The following is an 18,720-nucleotide window of genomic DNA, read 5'->3' as shown; positions in this document are numbered from 1 at the left end:
TGCAGGGTGGAGGGATCCTCTAAGTCCTTTCTAAAGGGCTTTAGCTGAAAGTGACTCAGTGACTCAGCACTGGAAGAAAGTCCAGGGGGGAACTTGAACAAAAAAAGAAAAAAGAATCATTACCACCCGAGAGCCTCGCCCGAGGCCTGACAGACAGCCCTGAAACCCAGCAGTAAGGATTGAGGCCTGGCCCTGCAGGGGTCCCTTAGACCCTGCTCCAGCCCTACAGACAGCAGCCAAGCACATGGGGCAGTTGTGCTGCATGAGTTGTTCAATATTTTAAATTACTTGTTCAGAGTTTAAGAGAATGGCCACCAAATTCTTTGACATTTGTCCCATTGACAGATGGGGACTGTGTTTCCTTCCCTTGAAGCTGGGCTGGATTGTGATGACTTTGACCAATAGGGCATGACGGAAGTGATCTGCGTGAGGTTTTGTCACAGAAGGAAATGCAGCCCTGAGCCGCCACATAAGGGCTTCCACTACCCTGGGGCCCAATCCTGGTGAGGTCACATGTAGGAGTGCTAGGGGACAGTCCCAGCTGAGCCCAGCCTTCCAGCCATCTCACCAGCACCCAGCATGTGAGTGAAGAAGCCTCCAGATGATTCCAGCATCTGCCCTAGAGTTCTCTTGACATTTGGGTCTTCTTGACAGAGTCTCCAGACTTGCTGGAGCAGAGACAAGTTATCCGCACTGGGCAACAGGTCTGAATTCCTGACCTACAGAACCCAGGAGCATCATAAAATGATGGTTTTCTACCACTACCTTTGAGGTGGTTTGAAAACAGCAATTGCAGCAGGGTTTCCACCCCTGCAGTTAAAGGTAAGGAATCTGAGGCTCAGACACACACACACACACACACACACACACACACACACACACACAAAGTGATTAGGTCAGAGTCACAAGAGCCAGTGCAGCGCAGAGCCAGAATCTACCTCTCCTCTGTGTGAGCTCAAAGCCCCACTGATCTGCCTCACTCTTTGCTCCCAGGTATTTCCTCCCCAAAGCTGCATATTAATCTGCCCTTTAATAAAGCATCATTGTTATGTGATGACCTGCATGGGGAAAGCCTGGTCCTGCCCTACAGACCCCTGGCAGGCGCTGTGATGAGATGCTTGTAAATGAATTGAAGTCCCACCAATGTGGCATGACACCTGGACCTGACATGGACATGTATAAACATATCGTCTAGCCCTGAAAACAAACAAATGATTCTCAGGGCTGCACTCTATAAAAGTTTCTAGTTTGCAAACTAGAAAATGTTTGGAGGAGTTGACCCCAAACCGGGCTTTAAGAGGGACAGTTGAAGGGACTGGGGACACTTAGCTTTGACAGAAGAAGTCTTGGCAGAATATGTGGGCTGTCTTCAGAGATCAGAAATGTTGTTAATGGGAAAGGATAAGCTTTGTGGCCCTAGATGGCATAGTCTGGAGAGTAGGCTCTATGGGGTAGAATTTGGCTAATCAAAGTGGTCCTACTGTGGTCACCTCTAAAAATCCAAAGACACTTACGTTCCAGTGTACAAATCTTTATTGTTCTGAAAAGCACAACACAGGTATCTCAGCTTCTCCTGTAACCAGTTCCCATTGCCATTTGGCCAGGATTAGAGATTCTCCAGGCTTGCGTCATGGGAGGAAGGAGCAGCTAATTTGATCAAGGACTAGAGAAGCCCAAGCCTCTTAGAACACAGTGTCCTTGTGTCAGGCCATTAATTTTCAGCTTTCTCTGTTGGTAGGATGATGAGAGAATTTTTCTTCTACTTACAGCCTAGTATTTTAAAATGAAGCTGGTGAATGAATGTTGGTGATAGCCCACTTGGCCTGGGTATATGTGTTCCTTTCTCAGCTGCCCACAAGCATGTGATCAGAAACAAACAGGCTCTCATGGCCTTCTCTGGTTGCCTGAAAGAGAAGCATATCAGCTGAGACACTTATTAAAATTCCATATTGTCTGGTCTATTCTCTGCAGATCTCAGATTAGTAGTTGGGAGTGGGCTGAGAGCCTAGGGGACTCTGTGACCAGTCAGGCTTGGGAAGCTCCTGTGTAGGGAGAAAGAAATCATCACGAGCCCCTGTAGACCCCTTCATGCTGAGGTTATTTGTCAGATCAGATATATGCTAAGGTTGGCAATGTGCTCACACCTGAAAATGACTTGGGAAGACAGTGGAAGTAGGAGCCCCAGGCTGATCCTTACTTCTGGGTCAGAGAAAGTGGCTGGAAAGCACTGGAAGCTGGGAGATAGAGGACTGAAAGCTGTGCTGTGGCTCCCCCCACCCCCATCCCCATCCATGGCCAAGGTTGAGCAAGCAGGACCCAGTGGCTCCACCTTCTTGGCCTTTGCTCTTGTCCTTCTGAGCCTTCAGGGGTCACTGCCCACCAGGTTCAGCAGGGCATTCTTGTAGTCGCTGCTTGTGTCTTCCTGAGGACAGGAGGGACATGAGAATTAGAAGGGGGGTGGTTTGTGACATGGGCTTGACTTGGAGTCACCTCCATCAGGAGCAGCTGCTCTTATTACTAGGAGTTGTGCTTCTCTGGGGGAGACCTGGCACATTCCTCTACAGGTTCCTATGCCACAGGCCCCTCACTGTCACCTGTCTTTCTTTGTTTTCCATTTCAGGCTGTTTCTATTGCCACCCCCAATCCCCCACCACCTACTGCCCCATTCTGAAACATCTTAAAGCAGAAATGTCTTTTTAACATATTGTAAGCTATGTGTGTCTTGGAAAGTGTAGTGAACAACAGGCGCTTGTAGAATAACTAGAGGCTTGACTTAATAGCCAGTGAAGACTTAGGGATATATTTCTCATGACTTGACTTCTGTTAATGAAGCTGTCAAGGCCTCATTTGGTATTAATGGCTAGAAGAGCTATTTCTCTTGAAGTTATAGCAGTGTGATAATCACTGTGTTTTCTCAGCTCTAGAACGTTCACTAATTGGAATCAGGTTAGGCAGCCCACTGGAGCTCATATGATTTACGTCCTTAAATTTTTGCTGTCAGGACTACCTATATCTGTATTTGAATGCTACGCCTCGACTCCTACTAAACTATTTACTCTCACTGACTCTTCAGATATGGTTCCTTCTGCAAGAATTCGGTGTGTCATTTTCAAAGGGGCAACCATAACTCAAATGCAAAGCTAACTTTCTGGGTGAAACATACAGGGGCCTCCACTAGCTACACCGACCTCCTTGCTGATCCCTGTACATAGCACACAGCAATGAATGCATGAGTGTGATACCCACTGAGGAGGGACGGACACGTGTGACTTATGACATTGGTCGCAGCATTCAGGTTTCCCAGTAAGGTCTCTGTTTAAAACTGGGGTTAGAAATGGGAACTCATGGCTCACCATGATCATGCTGCTGAGGGTCTTGCCGTACATCTCCTTGAACTGACATTTGATGAAATTTAAGTCAATCTCACTCCTCGAAACGATGTTTCTTATCAGGGTCCCATCGTGAGTTCCTGCTCCCTGGATAAGACACAGCAGTCAACCATCACTTCTTGCCTTCCTAGTCCATCTCTGTGATAATGGACAAATCTATGTTGGGTTCAGGGGGGCTTTCGTAGGGGATGGAGGTACAGGAATGAGCCTCCGCTTTAGCAGTGAAGCACTGAGAGGGATGCGCTAAGGGATCCCTTGATCTCTTCTCACTCACTGCTCATGTTTGTCTCTTATTAGACGCCAAATGCCCCAGATTGCAGTGTGTGTTTGCTACATCAGATTCTAGAAACAAAATGTTCACTGCTCCAGGAATAAGGCCTCTTCCTAGAGCAGCAACATCATGAAATCAGCTTAACTGGCCAATTCACATGCAGGACCCTCCTGCTCGCTTTCATCCTTGATCACTCTCATGTCAGAGGGAGCCACATGACCAAGGGAATCCCATGCCCTCTCTCATTTCCTGGCCAGATGTAGCCAGAGAGCTTGGGGTTCTTGCTTCAGGTGATGTTAGCAACCATCAATCAGAGAAGGTGGGCTGACTTTAATCTCCAGGAATTATTTTCACTATCTATCTTCCAGTGTGGTTCCAGATACCAGAGCCTCCCCTGATATGAGTGTCTTGAACATCTGAGTCGCCAGTGCCGCCTTTTGGACAACAGGCAAACCCAGACGGGCACCCTGGCACATGCAGGGTTGTTGAACTGCTGTGTGTGGCAACCTCCCTCTTAAACATGCCCGTTCAAAGGATGCCTTGACCTCCTGGCAATCCTGACCTGTGCTTTGTCAAGGAGGTCACGTGGCCAATGATGCATAAATAAAATCATGAATAAAAAAGACAATTGCACTGGCTTGGACTCAGATCAACACTTTGCCACCTACTAGCTGTGTGACCTTGACCACAAGCCTTGGTTTCACCCCCTCTGGGAGGGCAGATTACTACATAAGTTTCACAGGATTGTGGTGAAAGTTCAGTACCATGAACACCTGTTGAATGCATCTACTCAAATTCAGCCTTCAGGAGCTGTGGCTTCCTTTCCCTAGCTTGGTTTGCGCTCTGAGAACTAAAGCCATTCTGGTCCACAAGAGGCTGGGATAAGAGGAGACCCAAGTGTCGAAGACTTGGGTGGTGGCTCTGAGCTCCTTGGCTTTGCAGTTGTGCCGTGCAGGACTGAGGGTCAGGCGCACAGAAGACAGAACAGTTACCTTCATAGCATAGTAAAGGCGCTCTGCAAAGTAGCTGTGGAGGTTCCGGGTGCATTTCACTGGCAAACAGGAAAGTTCTGTTAGCAACCAGAGGTTGTAGGCGACATTGTATACATGTTTATTTATTTATGTCTTGCTTTGGGTCTTAAGGGTTAGTGTTGTGCAAGTCTTGGCCTATTTATCTGTGCTCTGCCTAGTCCTAAAATGAGAGGCTTTGTGTCAGGAGGGGTGGGGCAGGGAAGGAAGCCCAGGGCACTGGGCACAGGTGCAAAGGCCGAGAGTAGGCAGACAAAAGGGCGAGGTGTGAAATGCACTGGGACCCACAGGGCTGGTCTGGCACATCAGAGCACAGCTCCACCAAGGGAGTCCCTGGGCTCTTACATTCCAGACACAGCTTCACCAAGAATCCAGCCACACAGTTCCATGGAGGAGCCACCGTTGTGGTGACCACTGGCCTCTGAGTGCCTGCTTTACATGTCACTTCTCAGAGGGCCCCTGCAGATTGAATTCCCCTGTGACAGGTGGGTTTTGGACCCAGAGCAAGAAGGCACCCAGGGCATCTGGCCCTATCCTCACTTTCATGGATGCTGTTTCAGAGACTTGGTGTCTGGGTGGGGAGGTTGGTGTTTTAATCCAAGGTGGCAGAAAGAGCGAGGGCTTTGAGGGAGGTAGGCATGAGTTTGAACCCTGCTTGATGGCACCAGGTGCCTAGTGACTTGATCTCCCTGCCTTGCACCATCCTCACGTGTGAAGTGAGTGATGTGAGTCTTCAAGGATAAGCAAACAGGAAGTGCCCAGCACACCAGGACCTGGCATAGCCTTGCTTTTCCCTGCCTGTAGATTTTATTCAGGAGTTGTTTAAATCGGATCCAGGGGCTGCCTTTGGAAGCTGAGACTGGAGCAGGAGGCATGCTTAGATGCTCCAACATAGATTGGATTTATCACAGCAGTCAAAGGCAGCTGGGAGTGTCAGATGCCCCAGTTTACCCCTGGGGACCAGGACACACTGTGTAGCCCCCCTGGCTGCTCGGCACCCAATGGGCACAGCCTGGTGTGGAGGTGACCTCCTTCCCTCATGGGAGGGAGGAGGGAAGTCCCTCTGCCCTGGGCCTCAGTTCTTCACTCTGCAATGACTCCTCTCCCTGTCACTTTGACTCTGGACCCCAGGATGTGCTCTGGAACCTGTCCTCCTACATGAATCTGACCTCATGCTTGGTGGAAGGTTCTCAGTGTTCCCCTAGTGTCAGACCACCGATCACTCAGTTTGGATTCCAACTACACATCATCATTTCTTCAATCAGCAACTGAGGCAGGGACCAAACCCCTGGCTAAAGCCCAGCTAGGTGATTTCTTCAGGGCTTCACAGTCAGAACCAGAATGTTCCTTGTGTGGCTGCTGTGGGTGAGCACAGGCCCTGGGTCCGGCACAATCCTGCAAATGTGTGCATACACACACACGCACACACTCACATGCACAACTCTTGTGCACAACTCTTGCGCACACACTCACCCGCACACACTCTCGCGCGTGCACACACACACTCACACTTACACGTGCACACACGCACACACACTCACGTGCATACACACTCGCGCGCACACACACGCACACACACTCTCACATGCGCACACACGCACCCACTCGCGCATGCACATGCACTCGCACGCATGCACACCCTCACACTCACACGCAAGCGCACACACTCGTGCACACACTCACGCGTGCACACTCATGCACACACATACATCATGACACACTCACATGGCACTGGGCACTCTGTGGCAGCACAGAGAACAATCTCTGGCAGGACACAGCACATTGAGGACATGAGGGTCTCCCCTAGTAGCTCCAGTGTCCTGGGTGAAGGGTACATGCTGAGAGTGGGGGCTGGTGTGGAGATTGGCTTTGAAGGTGAACATAGGGACCCAGCACTTGCTATTGCACCCTGGGCCCTTCGCCCTTTGGTGCTGCCCCACTTCTGAGCCCCAGGGCCAGCGGACACACATGAGCCTGAGCACGGAGCTCCGTCTCTTACCCACTGTGAGCATGGCCTCCTCCAGTGAGCCGTGGGTCTCACTCTTGATGCTGTCCTCAATGCTCTTGCTGGCGATTTTCTCATATTCCTCAAACACTGTGGAGAGAGGCCTTTTCTTAGGGGACACGCGCATCTCAGCATGACGCCCCCCAGCATCTCAGATAGGAGACTGCACATCAGTGCACCACCCCTGGCCTCCACTTGGTTGCTGGGGAAAGGGTCCAGGGCTCCCTGGCTCTTTCCCCAAGTCCATGATTTGACAAGGCCACACTCTGGGTATTCAGCGTGAAGGGAGAAGACCTAGAGCCAGGGTGCCTCCCTGTCCCCCAGGACCTCTCTACCTCCCCGTTACCTCTCATCAGGTGTGTGGCACTGCGCGTGCACAGGATGGTGATGAATTTCATCTCATCAGTCCCACAAATCTTCTCACCCGCTGTGTATAGATCCTGGCATTGGGACACCCATGACAACCAGTGAAGGCGAGCAAGGGGGGTGAAGAACAGTCCCCCATTCACCCTGCCAGGTCGGCATTCTCCTCTGCTTGATCATCTTTTTGACTGGGAGCCTGCTATCTCCGTGGTTAAATTCTCTTCTCGATACCGGGCTGCTCTAGGAACTGTCCCGCCTCCCCTCTGGGGCTTTGCTCTGCCTCTGGGCACCTTCCAGCGCTCTGCCAGCAGGCAGATCTATAGCGAGCTGAATGCACACATCTGGGCCTCGGAGGCCCAGCATCCCCGGGTTCGTAGGCTGTTCCTGCCCGGGCAGAGCTTCAGTGAACCCCACCCAAATCAGTCTCCTTCCTCCCCTCCACCCTCACTTCTCTCTGCAGACACCAGAGGGTAAAGGCCTGCAGAGAACTGAGCCCGGTCCCAGCCTAGCATCAGAGAAAACCCCCGCGGGCAGAGGGGCTGGGTGAGGCTTTTAGGCTTCAGCACCCCGGAGTCTAGATGGCAGAGGGTGGGACCGGGTGGCCTGCAGGGCAGAGGCTGCTGAGGGGTAGCCTTACCTGTGCATCTTGCAGGGCCAGTCCTGGGTCCACGAAGCCACACAAGTCATCTCTGCTGCCCTAGGAACAGAAGAGGCGGCTCTGTAAGGCAGGCTGGCTGAGCAGAGCAGCCGGGACAGAGGGGACAGTCAGGTAGGAAGGGAGGCAGTTATCCTCTCCAGGCCTTGGCCTCTCACCCGTAAAGGGAGAGTCATAAGGAATGCCCCGTAAGGAGCTGCGGGACTCAGTGAGCAAAAGTAAGCAACGTGCCTGGCATGGGGCCTGGTGGGAGGGACCTGCTCAGCGACGGGCCCTCTCCTCCTACTTTCTGGAGAGGTGCAGGGGCTCTGCCGTGAGGACGCTCTGAGCCCACTGGGATGTACCCAGTGAGCCCAGGCCCCAGTGGCTGTACCACACCCTTGCCCCCCACCCCACCCCAGTAGCTTTGCCCAAGAGCCACTCTCTGAGGGGGGATCTGTGGGGATCCCCCAGACAAGCGGCTCCCAGGAGCCTGGGCTGTGATACCTGCAGGAGGCACACCAGGATCCTCTCCAGGTAGCCGCTGGTGTCTGCTTGGATGTCTTCCTCCAGGCTGGACCCATAGTCTGCAGGGGATCAGGACCATGAGGCTCAGACCTGCTTTCCTCCTCCTCGCCCCGTTTCTCACCCTTTTCCTGACTAAAGCCTTCCAGGAGACATGAGTCCTTGGCACAGGGAGAGTTTGCTCTGTCCAGGTGTCTGAGTGGCAGAGGCTCCCCGCTGGTGGTTGTTCAGAACTAGGAAGCAACATGGGTTGCCAGCCAAGCTCAAAGCACAAAGATGGGCCAGGCCAGAGAGCCAGGGGCTGCTGATTGAGCCTTACTTCATCACGTGGTTCGGCAAAGCCAGGAACTTCTGGCGGACTCCCCATCAGGCAGACATTGTGGAGGATGGGCTTTGCCTTGCAGCCCATGAGAGCTGGCTAGGACTCCACACCCGCCACTGCAACGGGGCCCTGAATGGTCCCCAGGGTCAGCCTGTGCCTGGCCAGGAAGGTGTCAGCCCCGCCCACTGCTGACAGCCGGCAGCCCGCAGTGCTGCCACACTGTCAAGGGGCAGAGAACTTAATGGGTGCATGCCCTCCCCCGCAGCAGCCCATGTGCTTAGGGAGCTCAGAGATGGATCCCGACTCACATCCAATCTCACTGTCAGGCACGGGATTTGGCACACAGAAGGTGCTCAGCATCTGTGTGTGGAAAAGCCCAGAAAGAATCCTTTCCAATGTGGCCCAGTACACGGCTTGTCTCTCATTTGCTGCTAGGCTGCCAAAGCTCATGGTCATTCCCAAGCTAGCCTTTAACTCAGGGCCCGCATCCTCCCTCTTAGCAGGCCCCTTACCCTCCTCATACGCCTTCATTATCTCCCGCAGCTGGTTCTTGGTCCGAGAAGCCAGGATTTCGATGATGACGCCCTCTCTGGTTCCTAAGCCCTGTGGATAAAAACCTCTGCCTGCTGGAGAGCTCTGTCCGCACCCTCTTTTGTCAAGAGGCAAAAGGAAGAGTCCTAGGAAGAACCAGTCACTGCTCTGCTGGGGGGCCTCCGCTGGAGGATGTTACTGGGGGAGATCACGTGCATTTGTCTCCAGTGGTGGATACTTGTGGGCAAGTGATGTGATGGGAAAGCTGCGTCTCAGCTCAGCCCTCTATAGCTGGGTGGTCCCAAACAGGTCACTCCACCTCCCTGAGCCTAAGGGTCCTCATCAGGACACAGGGATAATAAGCCACCCCCACCCCGAAGGTGAAGTGGAGATAATAGATGTAAAATGCCTGGCATGTCCACACAGTAATGCCCTTTCAATTTTTTTTTTTTCTGGCTGCACCGTGCAGCATGCGGGATCTTAGTTCCCCAACCAGGGATCGAACCCGTGCCCCCTGAATTGGGAGCATGGAGTCTTAACCACTGGACCACCAAGGAAGTCCCTTTTCAATTTTTTTCTTTTTTGGAGTAAGTGCCCTTTCTTTTTTTTTTAAATTAAATTAAATTAAATTAAAAATTTTTATACAGCAGGTTCTTATTAGTTATAAGTGCCCTTTCAATGGAGATGATTATTATTACTTGGTCCTGACTCCTTCTTAATCATCTTCGAATGCAAAAGGAGCAGTGGGAAGTAACGGGAAATTGGGGGACCAGGCACGAGACAGCAGAGGCTGGTTCCTAATTTCTGCACACCTGGTCTAGCAATGTCCTGAGAAGGACGAATTTTGGCTCCATCAAGGCCAGGTGATGGCGGAGGCCAGTCTGTGTTTGGTGGCAGTCTGAGTGATAGGGACAGAGTAAAGGGACAAAGAAGGTGAGTAAATAGTTAATCCCACTAGGGCATTGTCAGTAGAGAAAAAAAGTATGGGAGACCCCTGTAAGTTAATGATCACTCAAGAAACCAGGTTTGCTTAACCACAAAACCAAGCAGGCTTGCTTAGCAACAAAACCGTGCAACAGAAGCATGGCCCCCAAACAGTAAAACAATGGTGGAATGAGACCCACATCCTGCCCAGTGAGCTCGGTAAGTTAATGATTCCTAGGACATGCTCCTCTGGGCACACTAAAAACAAAAATATAAGGGAAAGGTGATATTATACTGAAACCTGAGATGATTGACCATATTTTAGTATATGTCACAGCCTTTTTGCTCATTTCCATTGCGCCACGACATTCCTGGTTTGACCATGAAACAAGAAACAAGGGACAAGAAAACTCCCCTGCCCAACATGGAAGAGGAAACTGATGATAGAAGCGTGAAGTCTACTCAAGAACGAGGAAGAAGGTGGTCTTCTCCCCCTCCCCACTTTTCCTTTGATTATAAAACAGTAGGGCTTCCATGGTGGCACAGTGGTTAAGAGTCTGCCTGCCAGTGCAGGGGACGTGGGTTCGAGCCCTGGTCTGGGAAGATCCCACATGCCGCGGAGCAACTAAGCCCGTGAGCCACAACTACTGAGCCTGCGTGCCACAACTAATGAAGCCCACGTGCCTGGAGCCTGTGCTCTGCAGCAAGAGAAGCCACCGCAATGAGAAACCCGCGCACCGCAAGGAAGAGTAGCCCCCGCTCGCCTCAACTAGAGAAAGCCCATGTGCAGCAACGAAGACCCAACTCAGCCAAAAATAAATAAAAACAAAAAAACAAAAAACAAACAAAAAAAACTGTAGCCCACTAAGTTCTTGGGGTGGCACCCTCTTGCCCTCCTACTTGTAAGCCCCACAAGCGTCCTACTCTAATAAATCACTTCTTATCTATCACTTTGCCTCTCACTGAATTCTTTCCATGCTGAGATAGAAGAACCTACGCTCTGCCAAGTCCCAAAACATGTTGTATGATTTCACGAGCAGCAGGCTGCAAGCTCGCTGGGCTCGTTCCAAACAGTGGCTCAAGGGGAGCTCAGAGCTCCCTGTGCAAGGCTCTCTGGGGAAAGCAGTCCCGGGCATCGTTCCCCCACCCAGTCCTTGTTAAGTGTTTCTGCACCTCCCTCACCCCACTTGCTTGGTTACCTTCATGGCGTCGTACAGCTCCTTGGCTTCGTATCCGTATGGAGGGTACATGAGGGCTATGATGAGCCTCTCGAAATTGCTGCTCAGCTCCGACTTCAGCGTCTCGGTGAGATCCTACGGCAGGAGCAGGGAAGGGTGGTGCTCTGTGTGCTGTGTCCACTGGAGTGCAGGCAGCGGGTGCTGGCTGGGCCCAGGGGCTCTGGCTGGATTCTCACATGGGCTCTGCCACGTGCTGGTGCTGGCTGGGGCTTCTTGGGCCAGCAACTCAGCCTCTCTAAGCATCATTACCCTCTTCTGTGAAATAGAGACGTTGGTGTTCCTGCTTCATACCGTTGCTTAGGGGATTGGCGGAGAGATGTCGAAATCGCTCTCAGCGCAGTGCCGGGCACACCATGAGCCCGAAATACAAGTCTGTCATTAAGCTCATCAAGTCCCTGTCGCTTAGCCCATAGACACTCAATGAATGAGTGAAATGAATTAAGGAATCTATCTCATGTGTGTCTCCTTCTAAGGGCACTTGTATTTGCAAGAAACCACAAGGCCACACCCAGCTGATCTCCCCTCACAGCACAGTGAAGGACCAATGGCCTTGTCAGACCTGGATTTAAATCCCAGCCTTGTTGCTTACAGGCTCTGGGATCCTGGATCCTCCACCTCTCAGAACATCAATTTCCTCTGAAGTCGAATGCAGAGAATAATGCATAGTTGTGAAGGTTAAGAGAGAGAAATTATTTTTTAGAAGAGCACACTGGTTTCTCCCATGGAGTGTTTGGGCTTCATCATTCATCTTCCTGGGTTAAGTGTCCACATTACCAATGTGTGCTAATGGAGGTTTCCGGCCACCACAGCTCTGTGTGCATTTATTCCTGTGTTTAGCTAGGATGCCAATGCCTGGCTCTGTCCTGGGGGCGGCGGGAGGAGGGACAAAGGGTCCAGGCAGCGTGCTCCCTGCCCTTGGATTTCGCCTGTGGCAGGAGGGAAGGGGCAGGGGAACAGCAGCTCCAACACGAGGAGACAGCCCTGCGGCACAGCACAGAGCAGAGCCCGGCCTGCATCTCTGGCATGTGGGAAAGAGAAGGGCCTTCCAGGCTTGGGGAATAGGACAAGCAAAGCATAGAGGCAGGGAAACAGCTCAGGGATGGGGCCGTGGAGCAACTGTAAAGGAGCAAGTGAGAGAGAAGGTGGGAAAGGAGGTTGGGGCCAGACATCAGAAGGCTGGACCAAGCCAGGGCTGTGGGGAGCCATCAGTAAGTTTTCAGAGTTAAATCTGATTTTCAGAGAAACAGTGCATCATGTTTTTCGTGTATGTCCCAAATGCCCCATGTTGCCAGTGGGCTGGGCTCTAGACCAGCTGGACCTCATCCAGCAAGGCCCTGCCTGCAAGGCTGTCTCTGGCAGCCGTGGTCCCTACAGCCCCCCGAGCACAAGTGCCCCCCTTTACCTTGCCAAACTGAGCCTTGAAAGACTTGGCGATCTGCTGCCTCTGTGCGTTGCTTCTCTGCGTGAGCACATCGATGATGGCCTGCTCGTTGGTCCCTGCAGGGGGCACAGTATGAGCACCCTCATTGCCCCTGGGGGACTGATGAGGGCTGAGGAGGAGGGAAGGCAGCTGCTTGGTGGCCAAGCAGTGGGGATGCACCACCTGGAAACTCCCAAACCTGATGATTTTCATGGTGTAGACAAGACAGAAAATCCATCTGTCCACCCCCCCACATCCACACAATGTTGGGGTGCAGCCAGGCCCAGCCTCACAGAGAAAGAATCTGAGGCCCCTCTGGTTATCTGATCTGCTCTGGACACCAGCTGGAAACTCTGGAGCTCAGGCAGTGAGACCTCCTGCCCTGACCTCCCTTGTGCTGGTGGCCATGGGGGAGGATGGGGACAGAGGGTCCAGAAAACTGGATCTGAGTCCTGGCCCAGCAGCTGGGTGAGTAGAAGCCTCACCTCCCCAAGCCTCCACATTTTTCTTTGGGAAGTGGAGATAATAATAAAGATTTCACAGGAAGTAGAAGACAGAGCATGATTTCTCAGCTTGTCTGGGAATGGCAGTTTTTGTTAATGCCCCAATTCACCAGTCAGAGCCAGTTAGAGGGTAAATCCTGCCTGGGTGACAGCATGAGGGCTGTCTGGGCCGGGTTATCCAAATCCCAGCGGGCCTCCAGCCAGCCCTTTCCTGCTCACAGGAAATCAGGCGCTGGAGACAGGACGGTCAGCCCTGCACAGCTCCCAACATAGTCCCATCCGAAATTCACAGTGACACGCAGGGTCCAGAGTTCTTGGGGCCATTTTATGAGGGAGAAAGCGCAGACTGAATGGGGGGAGGTCTCTTGCACAAGGACTTGCAGGAACACACAGCAGATGGCCTCCCCCTCCCCACCCCCATTACTCCCAACTGCCCTCCCCCACTCCAGTCTTGGGAGTCTGTGTAGACCTGTGCTGGGGAAGGTGGGCCCTGTGTGATTCTCTGGGTGCCAGAGGATTATGGGGAGACGCTCACTCCCAGGGCTGTGAGCAGAGAGGTCTTGAGCAGAGTGGGCAGAGCCCCAGAGAGTCACGGGGTTCCCGGGTCAAGGCCACTCACCGATCCCCTTCATAGCTTTGTAGAGGGTCTCTGCGTCGGGGTCTGGGTTGAAGTGGGGACTGCTCTTCACCGAGACACCCTTCTGTTCAATCTGCAAGAGAAGCCACGCCTGCTCAAAGCGGGAATGTGGGGAAGGCAGCGCCCCTTGCAGCCAGCCCAGCAGGGTGAGCACCAGCTTGGCCCCTGCAGACCAGCGGCTGAGCCTCTATCCGTCCTGGCCCTGCCCATCCATCCAGGGTGAGGGGAGGCCCAGGGGAGGCCGCGGCTTCTGGACATGCTAGTTTCCAGCAGGTTGTGCTGAGGAAGGGGCACCTTTGTCCACTTTGCACTAGGTTGCCATATGGTCCTCTCAGGTCAGGGCTGCAGAAGACCCACGTGCCTATTAGCCCCTTGGCCAAGGGGAGGCCTGGCCTGCCAGCTCGGCCCTCAGGCTGGAAGGAGGGGCCTCCTGAGGAGGAGTGGGTCGGCGCCACCCGGCCACCCTAAGAGATGGAATCCCAGCTCTCAGCCCCAGTGCCAGCCCTGGGGAGTTGGGGCTTGCAGGCTCAGACGGTGTAGGGAAAGATCTCAAAGGTGGCTGGCACTGTGGCCACTGCCAGAGCCTCCGTGCTGACTGTGGGGCAGCAAGAAGAGGCTCTAGAGACTGGACTCCAGCCTTCGGTGCCGGGAGCCTCATCTGTCTCCTGAGTCTCCCACGGCCAGCTGTCCTGTGGGGACCACACCTCCACCCCTCCTACACACCCAGCAGCCAGCCCCGTGCCATGTCTCCTCTGTAGCTCTGGGTCCTTAGATCCTCAGTTGGCCATTTGTTTTCTCCTTACTTGCACTTCCTGGGTTTTTGTGACGATCAATGGACTTTAAGGAAGAAAATAAAAACAACCAAAAAATTTGGAGAGATAGAGTTGGGGTAGGAGGCCTGGCCTGAAAAAAGATCAGCAGGGGTTTGGGGGGCCGCTAAAGAGGGAGAATCCTTCAGAGTCCAGTGATGGTTTTACTGCGGTGACAGGGTACAACAATGGAATCTCCTAGGAGATCTGTGAGGCCAGATGACCCAGGGGCTGTTCACTCAGAGGCGTTAGCTGTGTAGGGAAGGGTACCCCCAGAGACAGTGGCCTGACCGTGAGGGATTGCTGGTTCCCCTTGGGGCTCCGTGGGACTGCCTTGTCTCCTGTGCAGAATGGCCCCTTGTTTTAACAGGCTGGCGCCAGCCAGAGCCACAAAACCTCTCCCAGCCCTGCCCCGTCCTGGGGCGTGGGCTCTGAATCAGGCTGCATCTCTCCCAGGCAGTGCCATCTGAGGGCAGGCAGCAGGAAGGGACAACCCTGCTCAAAGCTACAAGGACAACGATCAAGTAAGGAAAGGCTCAGTGGAGCTGAACATGCTGCCTCCCTACTCCTTCTATCCACCCCTCGTCCACTCATCTACTCTTCCACCTACCCACCTACCAATCCACTCATCCATCCATCCATCCATCCATCCACTCATCCATCCATCCATCCATCCATCCATCCATCCATCCATCCAATCACCACATCCATCCTTTTTTCCTCCCTTTCTTCCTTCCTTCCTGGCCCTGGTCAGATCCTGAAAATACAGAGCAGCTTCCCATCCATGGTATATCTGTAAGGATATTTCTTCTGAGTAAAAAGTAAAAAGTCTTTCCATATCCTTTGCTTGAATTTCAAATATCTGGTGACAGATTTTCCTACTTTATTTCTTAGCACCATGTTTCACAGAAGAAATTACGAGAAGTAATTCCCTGTGCAAATTTCATCCAGAGAGCCTGTGTGGTCCCAGATGTTGCCCAGCTGCATGCGTGCATCTATTGCATCCCTTTTTTGTGGAGTCATGAGCAGCTGTCACTACTGTTAGTGATTTGAGCACCTCCTATGTGCCAGGCCTTGTGTGTTAGAGGCTTTAGGTGCTTTAGATGCAATGCTCTTCTCCTTGCTGTCTCTGCCAGTCATACTAGGTAGCTATGAATGCCCCATTTTACAGGCTGGGCTCGGAGTGCCTGGCAAGGTTATGCACCTAGTAAATGGTGGTGCTGGATTTAACCCACAGCCTGACTCAGAAGCTAAGCTCTGTCTGCCACCCCCCTGCTCTCAATGACTCAACCTTTCCCAGACATTGAGTTTTCCCGGTACCCTTCACTGAAGGAAAGCTTGCCCACAGGAATGCAGGTCATTTATGAGCGTGGGGTCATCTCAGATCTCAGTGCTAAGCTCTGGAGGCCACCCAGGAGGGGCTCTCCACCATCCCTTGCCCCAGGCTGGCACTCAGGGGGCTGTGCAGCAGTGACTGACCAGGCCGTGTGTGCCAGTCACCATGGAGTGGCCTATTCAGCGGGTCTGAGGTTGGGCTCTGGTGGCAATGTTTGTAACTAACTCCCTGGGGGTTGTGATTTCATTGCATTGAGGAGCCCCAGCCTTACCTCCCACGCTAAGGTGTTAGGGGGAAAAAAGACAAATTTCTGGGAATCAGACCCCTGGATGTCAGCATAGGGTGGTGGAACTCCAGATTTTCTATCTACCCACTCCCCACCCCATGTTGGAGGAGGGGTCTGCCTAGGCCCTTGCTGGGTCTTGCACAGAGCAGGCTAGTCCAGACAGGAACATTTTCACTGAAAAGGTGACTCAGCCTGGCTTGTGACTCTGTTATGTGTCTGTGAAGGTCTCAGGGAGCTGCCACGCCTTTGCCTTTCCCCATCACAGGGCTGCCCCGGAGAACTTGGGAGGCAGAACTTCATCTCCACAAGAGAGGCACAGACGAGCCCCCCTCAAGCTGATCTTTCACGCCCCTTGGCTGCCCTTGGCTTGTGGGTGGCCGAACCCCATAGAGTTTGAGCTCTGGCGTCAGGTTGCTCAGAGTCTAATCCAGACTCCAACACTTCGTAGTGTGGCAACCTTGGGCACCGTCTTAGTCTCCTTGTGGCTCTGTTTCTTCATCTGTGGATAAGGATATTGGCATCTATATTGTACTGCAGAGGTGTACAGAGGCTCAAGTGAGATATTGACAGAGGAAGGTCCAGGGCACAGTAGGTGCTCTAGGAATGTCATTGTTATCCTTCCAGGTTGTCATCCAGCCTCTCTGCAAGGAGGCTTCTGCCTGCCTGGCTGGGTGGGCCCCAAGGATGGGTCTTTGCCCCGCCCCACTGGGAGCAAGGCCCAAAGTCAGGCCACCTTGGGCAGCAGCTGACCTTGGAAAGTGCCCAGCACTGGACTCTCCCTGCCACGTCTGCCTCCTCAAAGCCTTGCTCCCCACCAGCCAGGACGAAGCTGGAGGTCGCCCTGGCCCTTGCCCTGTCCTGGCTGTTTTCGCTGGGGCCAGATGGCTGCCACACCTTGCGCCTGGTCTCCTCGCTGTCCCACCTGTCCAGGCCCAGCATGTCTGAATCTGAGGGCCCCTGGGTTGTGACGTTTGTGACAAAGAGATTTCCTGAATTAGGATAAGCCCGGGTCACCCACTAAGACTCACAGAGAGCCTGGGGGCAGGGACAGAGAGAGACCGCAGTTCACACTAGACCCCCACCTGCTAGCTGTGGGACTGTGCAAGTTACTAGATATGGCTGAGCCTTGGTTACCTCATCTGTGAAGTGGAAATAGCAGCCCTGATATCCCAGGGCTGCCTGGGGATGAAATGAAGGAAGGTGTGCAGAGCACACAACATCGTGCCTGCCCAGGGGACACCACCTGCTCCTCATCTTTGTCCCCCTTTTGTGTTTTCAACTCCTTAGCATGAGACAGCATCGGACTCAAACCCAGATGAAACACTCCTGAGAATCTGTTCATTCACTTGGACATGGGAGACTTGGGGGCAGGATGTGCTGTCCCCCCTAACTCAGCCCTCTGTCACTCTGTAAATTTCACTCATGGATTTCAAATGTGGAAGGGCCCTGTGGCCCAGGTCGCCCTCCCATCCCCTGAGGAGAAGACACTGATGAGTCCTCTAACATCAGCCTATTCAATCAGGTTATTCTCTAGCTCAGGGTCCTTCAATGGCTCCGCATTGCTCTCAGGGTGGAGCCCAAGCTCCTTAGCCTGCCATGCACAGCTCTGTAGGACCCGGCCCTGCCTGCTTCTTTAGGTACATTTCCCCCGACCCTCTACCCTCCCATCCAGGACCCCCGAGCTTACTTCTCTTTAAAGCCAAGCTTCCCAGTCTTCTGAACCTTTGCACATACTGCTCCCTCTTTAAGGACACATCTGCCTGATTCTCCCTAAACACACGCATGTGCATACAGCACACACACACACACACACACACACACACACGGACATATGACTCAACCATGACTCCCCCTTGTTTCCAGCAGCCTGACCCCTCCCTTTGGGCTCCCACAGCTCCTCAGCTTCCCCAGGTGCATTTCAAGGTTTCTTTATCTGCCCATCTCCCCTGTTCCCATCCTGGCCACCATGAATGCCTCTGGGACTGGGGCAGTATCTCCTTGTCTTCCTCCCCAGGGGGCAGCCCAGTCCAGTGCCTGGCCCGGCAGGAAACAGAGTGTTGCCGGAGCTGACCTCTCTCTAGACCAACACCATGAGGGAACCCTCCACCTCTGCTTGCTCTGCACTTACCCAGGCTTTCCACCAGGCCATCTCGTTTACCTCGCCGCGCCTTTGCCTTTCGTCAGGGAGATGAAGATGCACCGGTCAGCCCTCCCTCCGCTCCGAGACTCTGCACACTCGGCCCTGCTGCACTCAGAAGAGCAGGCGGCTTGGGGTTGGGTGTGGTGGCACCAGCATGCAGGCCCCAGGCCCCACCCAGTACCACGCCTGCACACCCCCCGCCCTGCCCCCGGGCTCTGGGTCCCTCCTGTGGCTCTCAGGCCCCACCCTGGCACCAGCCCAAATGCCCTGTGGAAACACACCACTCATCGCCAAATGTTTGAGCTGTGCTGTTACACAGACTGGGAATGCTGAGCTCCAACCTGTGAAAGCCCCACTTA

At 53.3% G+C, this 18,720-nt stretch overlaps 1 protein-coding gene across 1 annotated transcript; it reads right to left on the bottom strand.

Annotated features, from left to right (window-relative positions):
- Positions 1-1,893: 1,893 nt before the first annotated feature.
- On the bottom strand, positions 1,894-18,424 carry LOC132350318 (annexin A8). The gene is made up of 12 exons (XM_059899409.1): positions 18,350-18,424; positions 13,773-13,863; positions 12,633-12,727; positions 11,192-11,305; positions 9,050-9,140; positions 8,198-8,277; positions 7,694-7,753; positions 7,040-7,133; positions 6,688-6,783; positions 4,653-4,711; positions 3,354-3,476; positions 1,894-2,422 (listed from the first exon to the last, which is right to left on the bottom strand). Exons 1-12 carry the CDS (start codon positions 18,368-18,370, stop codon positions 2,363-2,365), a joined length of 984 nt encoding a protein of 327 aa, XP_059755392.1. The 5' UTR covers positions 18,371-18,424; the 3' UTR covers positions 1,894-2,362.
- Between the last annotated feature and the right edge of the window lie 296 nt (positions 18,425-18,720).

This window comes from Balaenoptera ricei, chromosome 16 (assembly GCF_028023285.1).
Source record: "Balaenoptera ricei isolate mBalRic1 chromosome 16, mBalRic1.hap2, whole genome shotgun sequence".
NCBI lineage: Eukaryota > Metazoa > Chordata > Mammalia > Artiodactyla > Balaenopteridae > Balaenoptera > Balaenoptera ricei.
This window is presented reverse-complemented; position numbering and strand designations above follow the sequence as displayed.

Coding starts and splice junctions, on each gene's coding strand:
- LOC132350318 (XM_059899409.1), bottom strand. CDS start 18,370: ATGGCCTGGTGGAAAGCCTGG. Junction 7,754..8,197: donor TCCTGGTGTGCCTCCTGCAG/GTATCACAGCCC, acceptor TTCTGTTCCTAG/GGCAGCAGAGATGACTTGTG. Junction 4,712..6,687: donor GGAGGCCATGCTCACAGTGG/GTAAGAGACGGA, acceptor CCTGTTTGCCAG/TGAAATGCACCCGGAACCTC.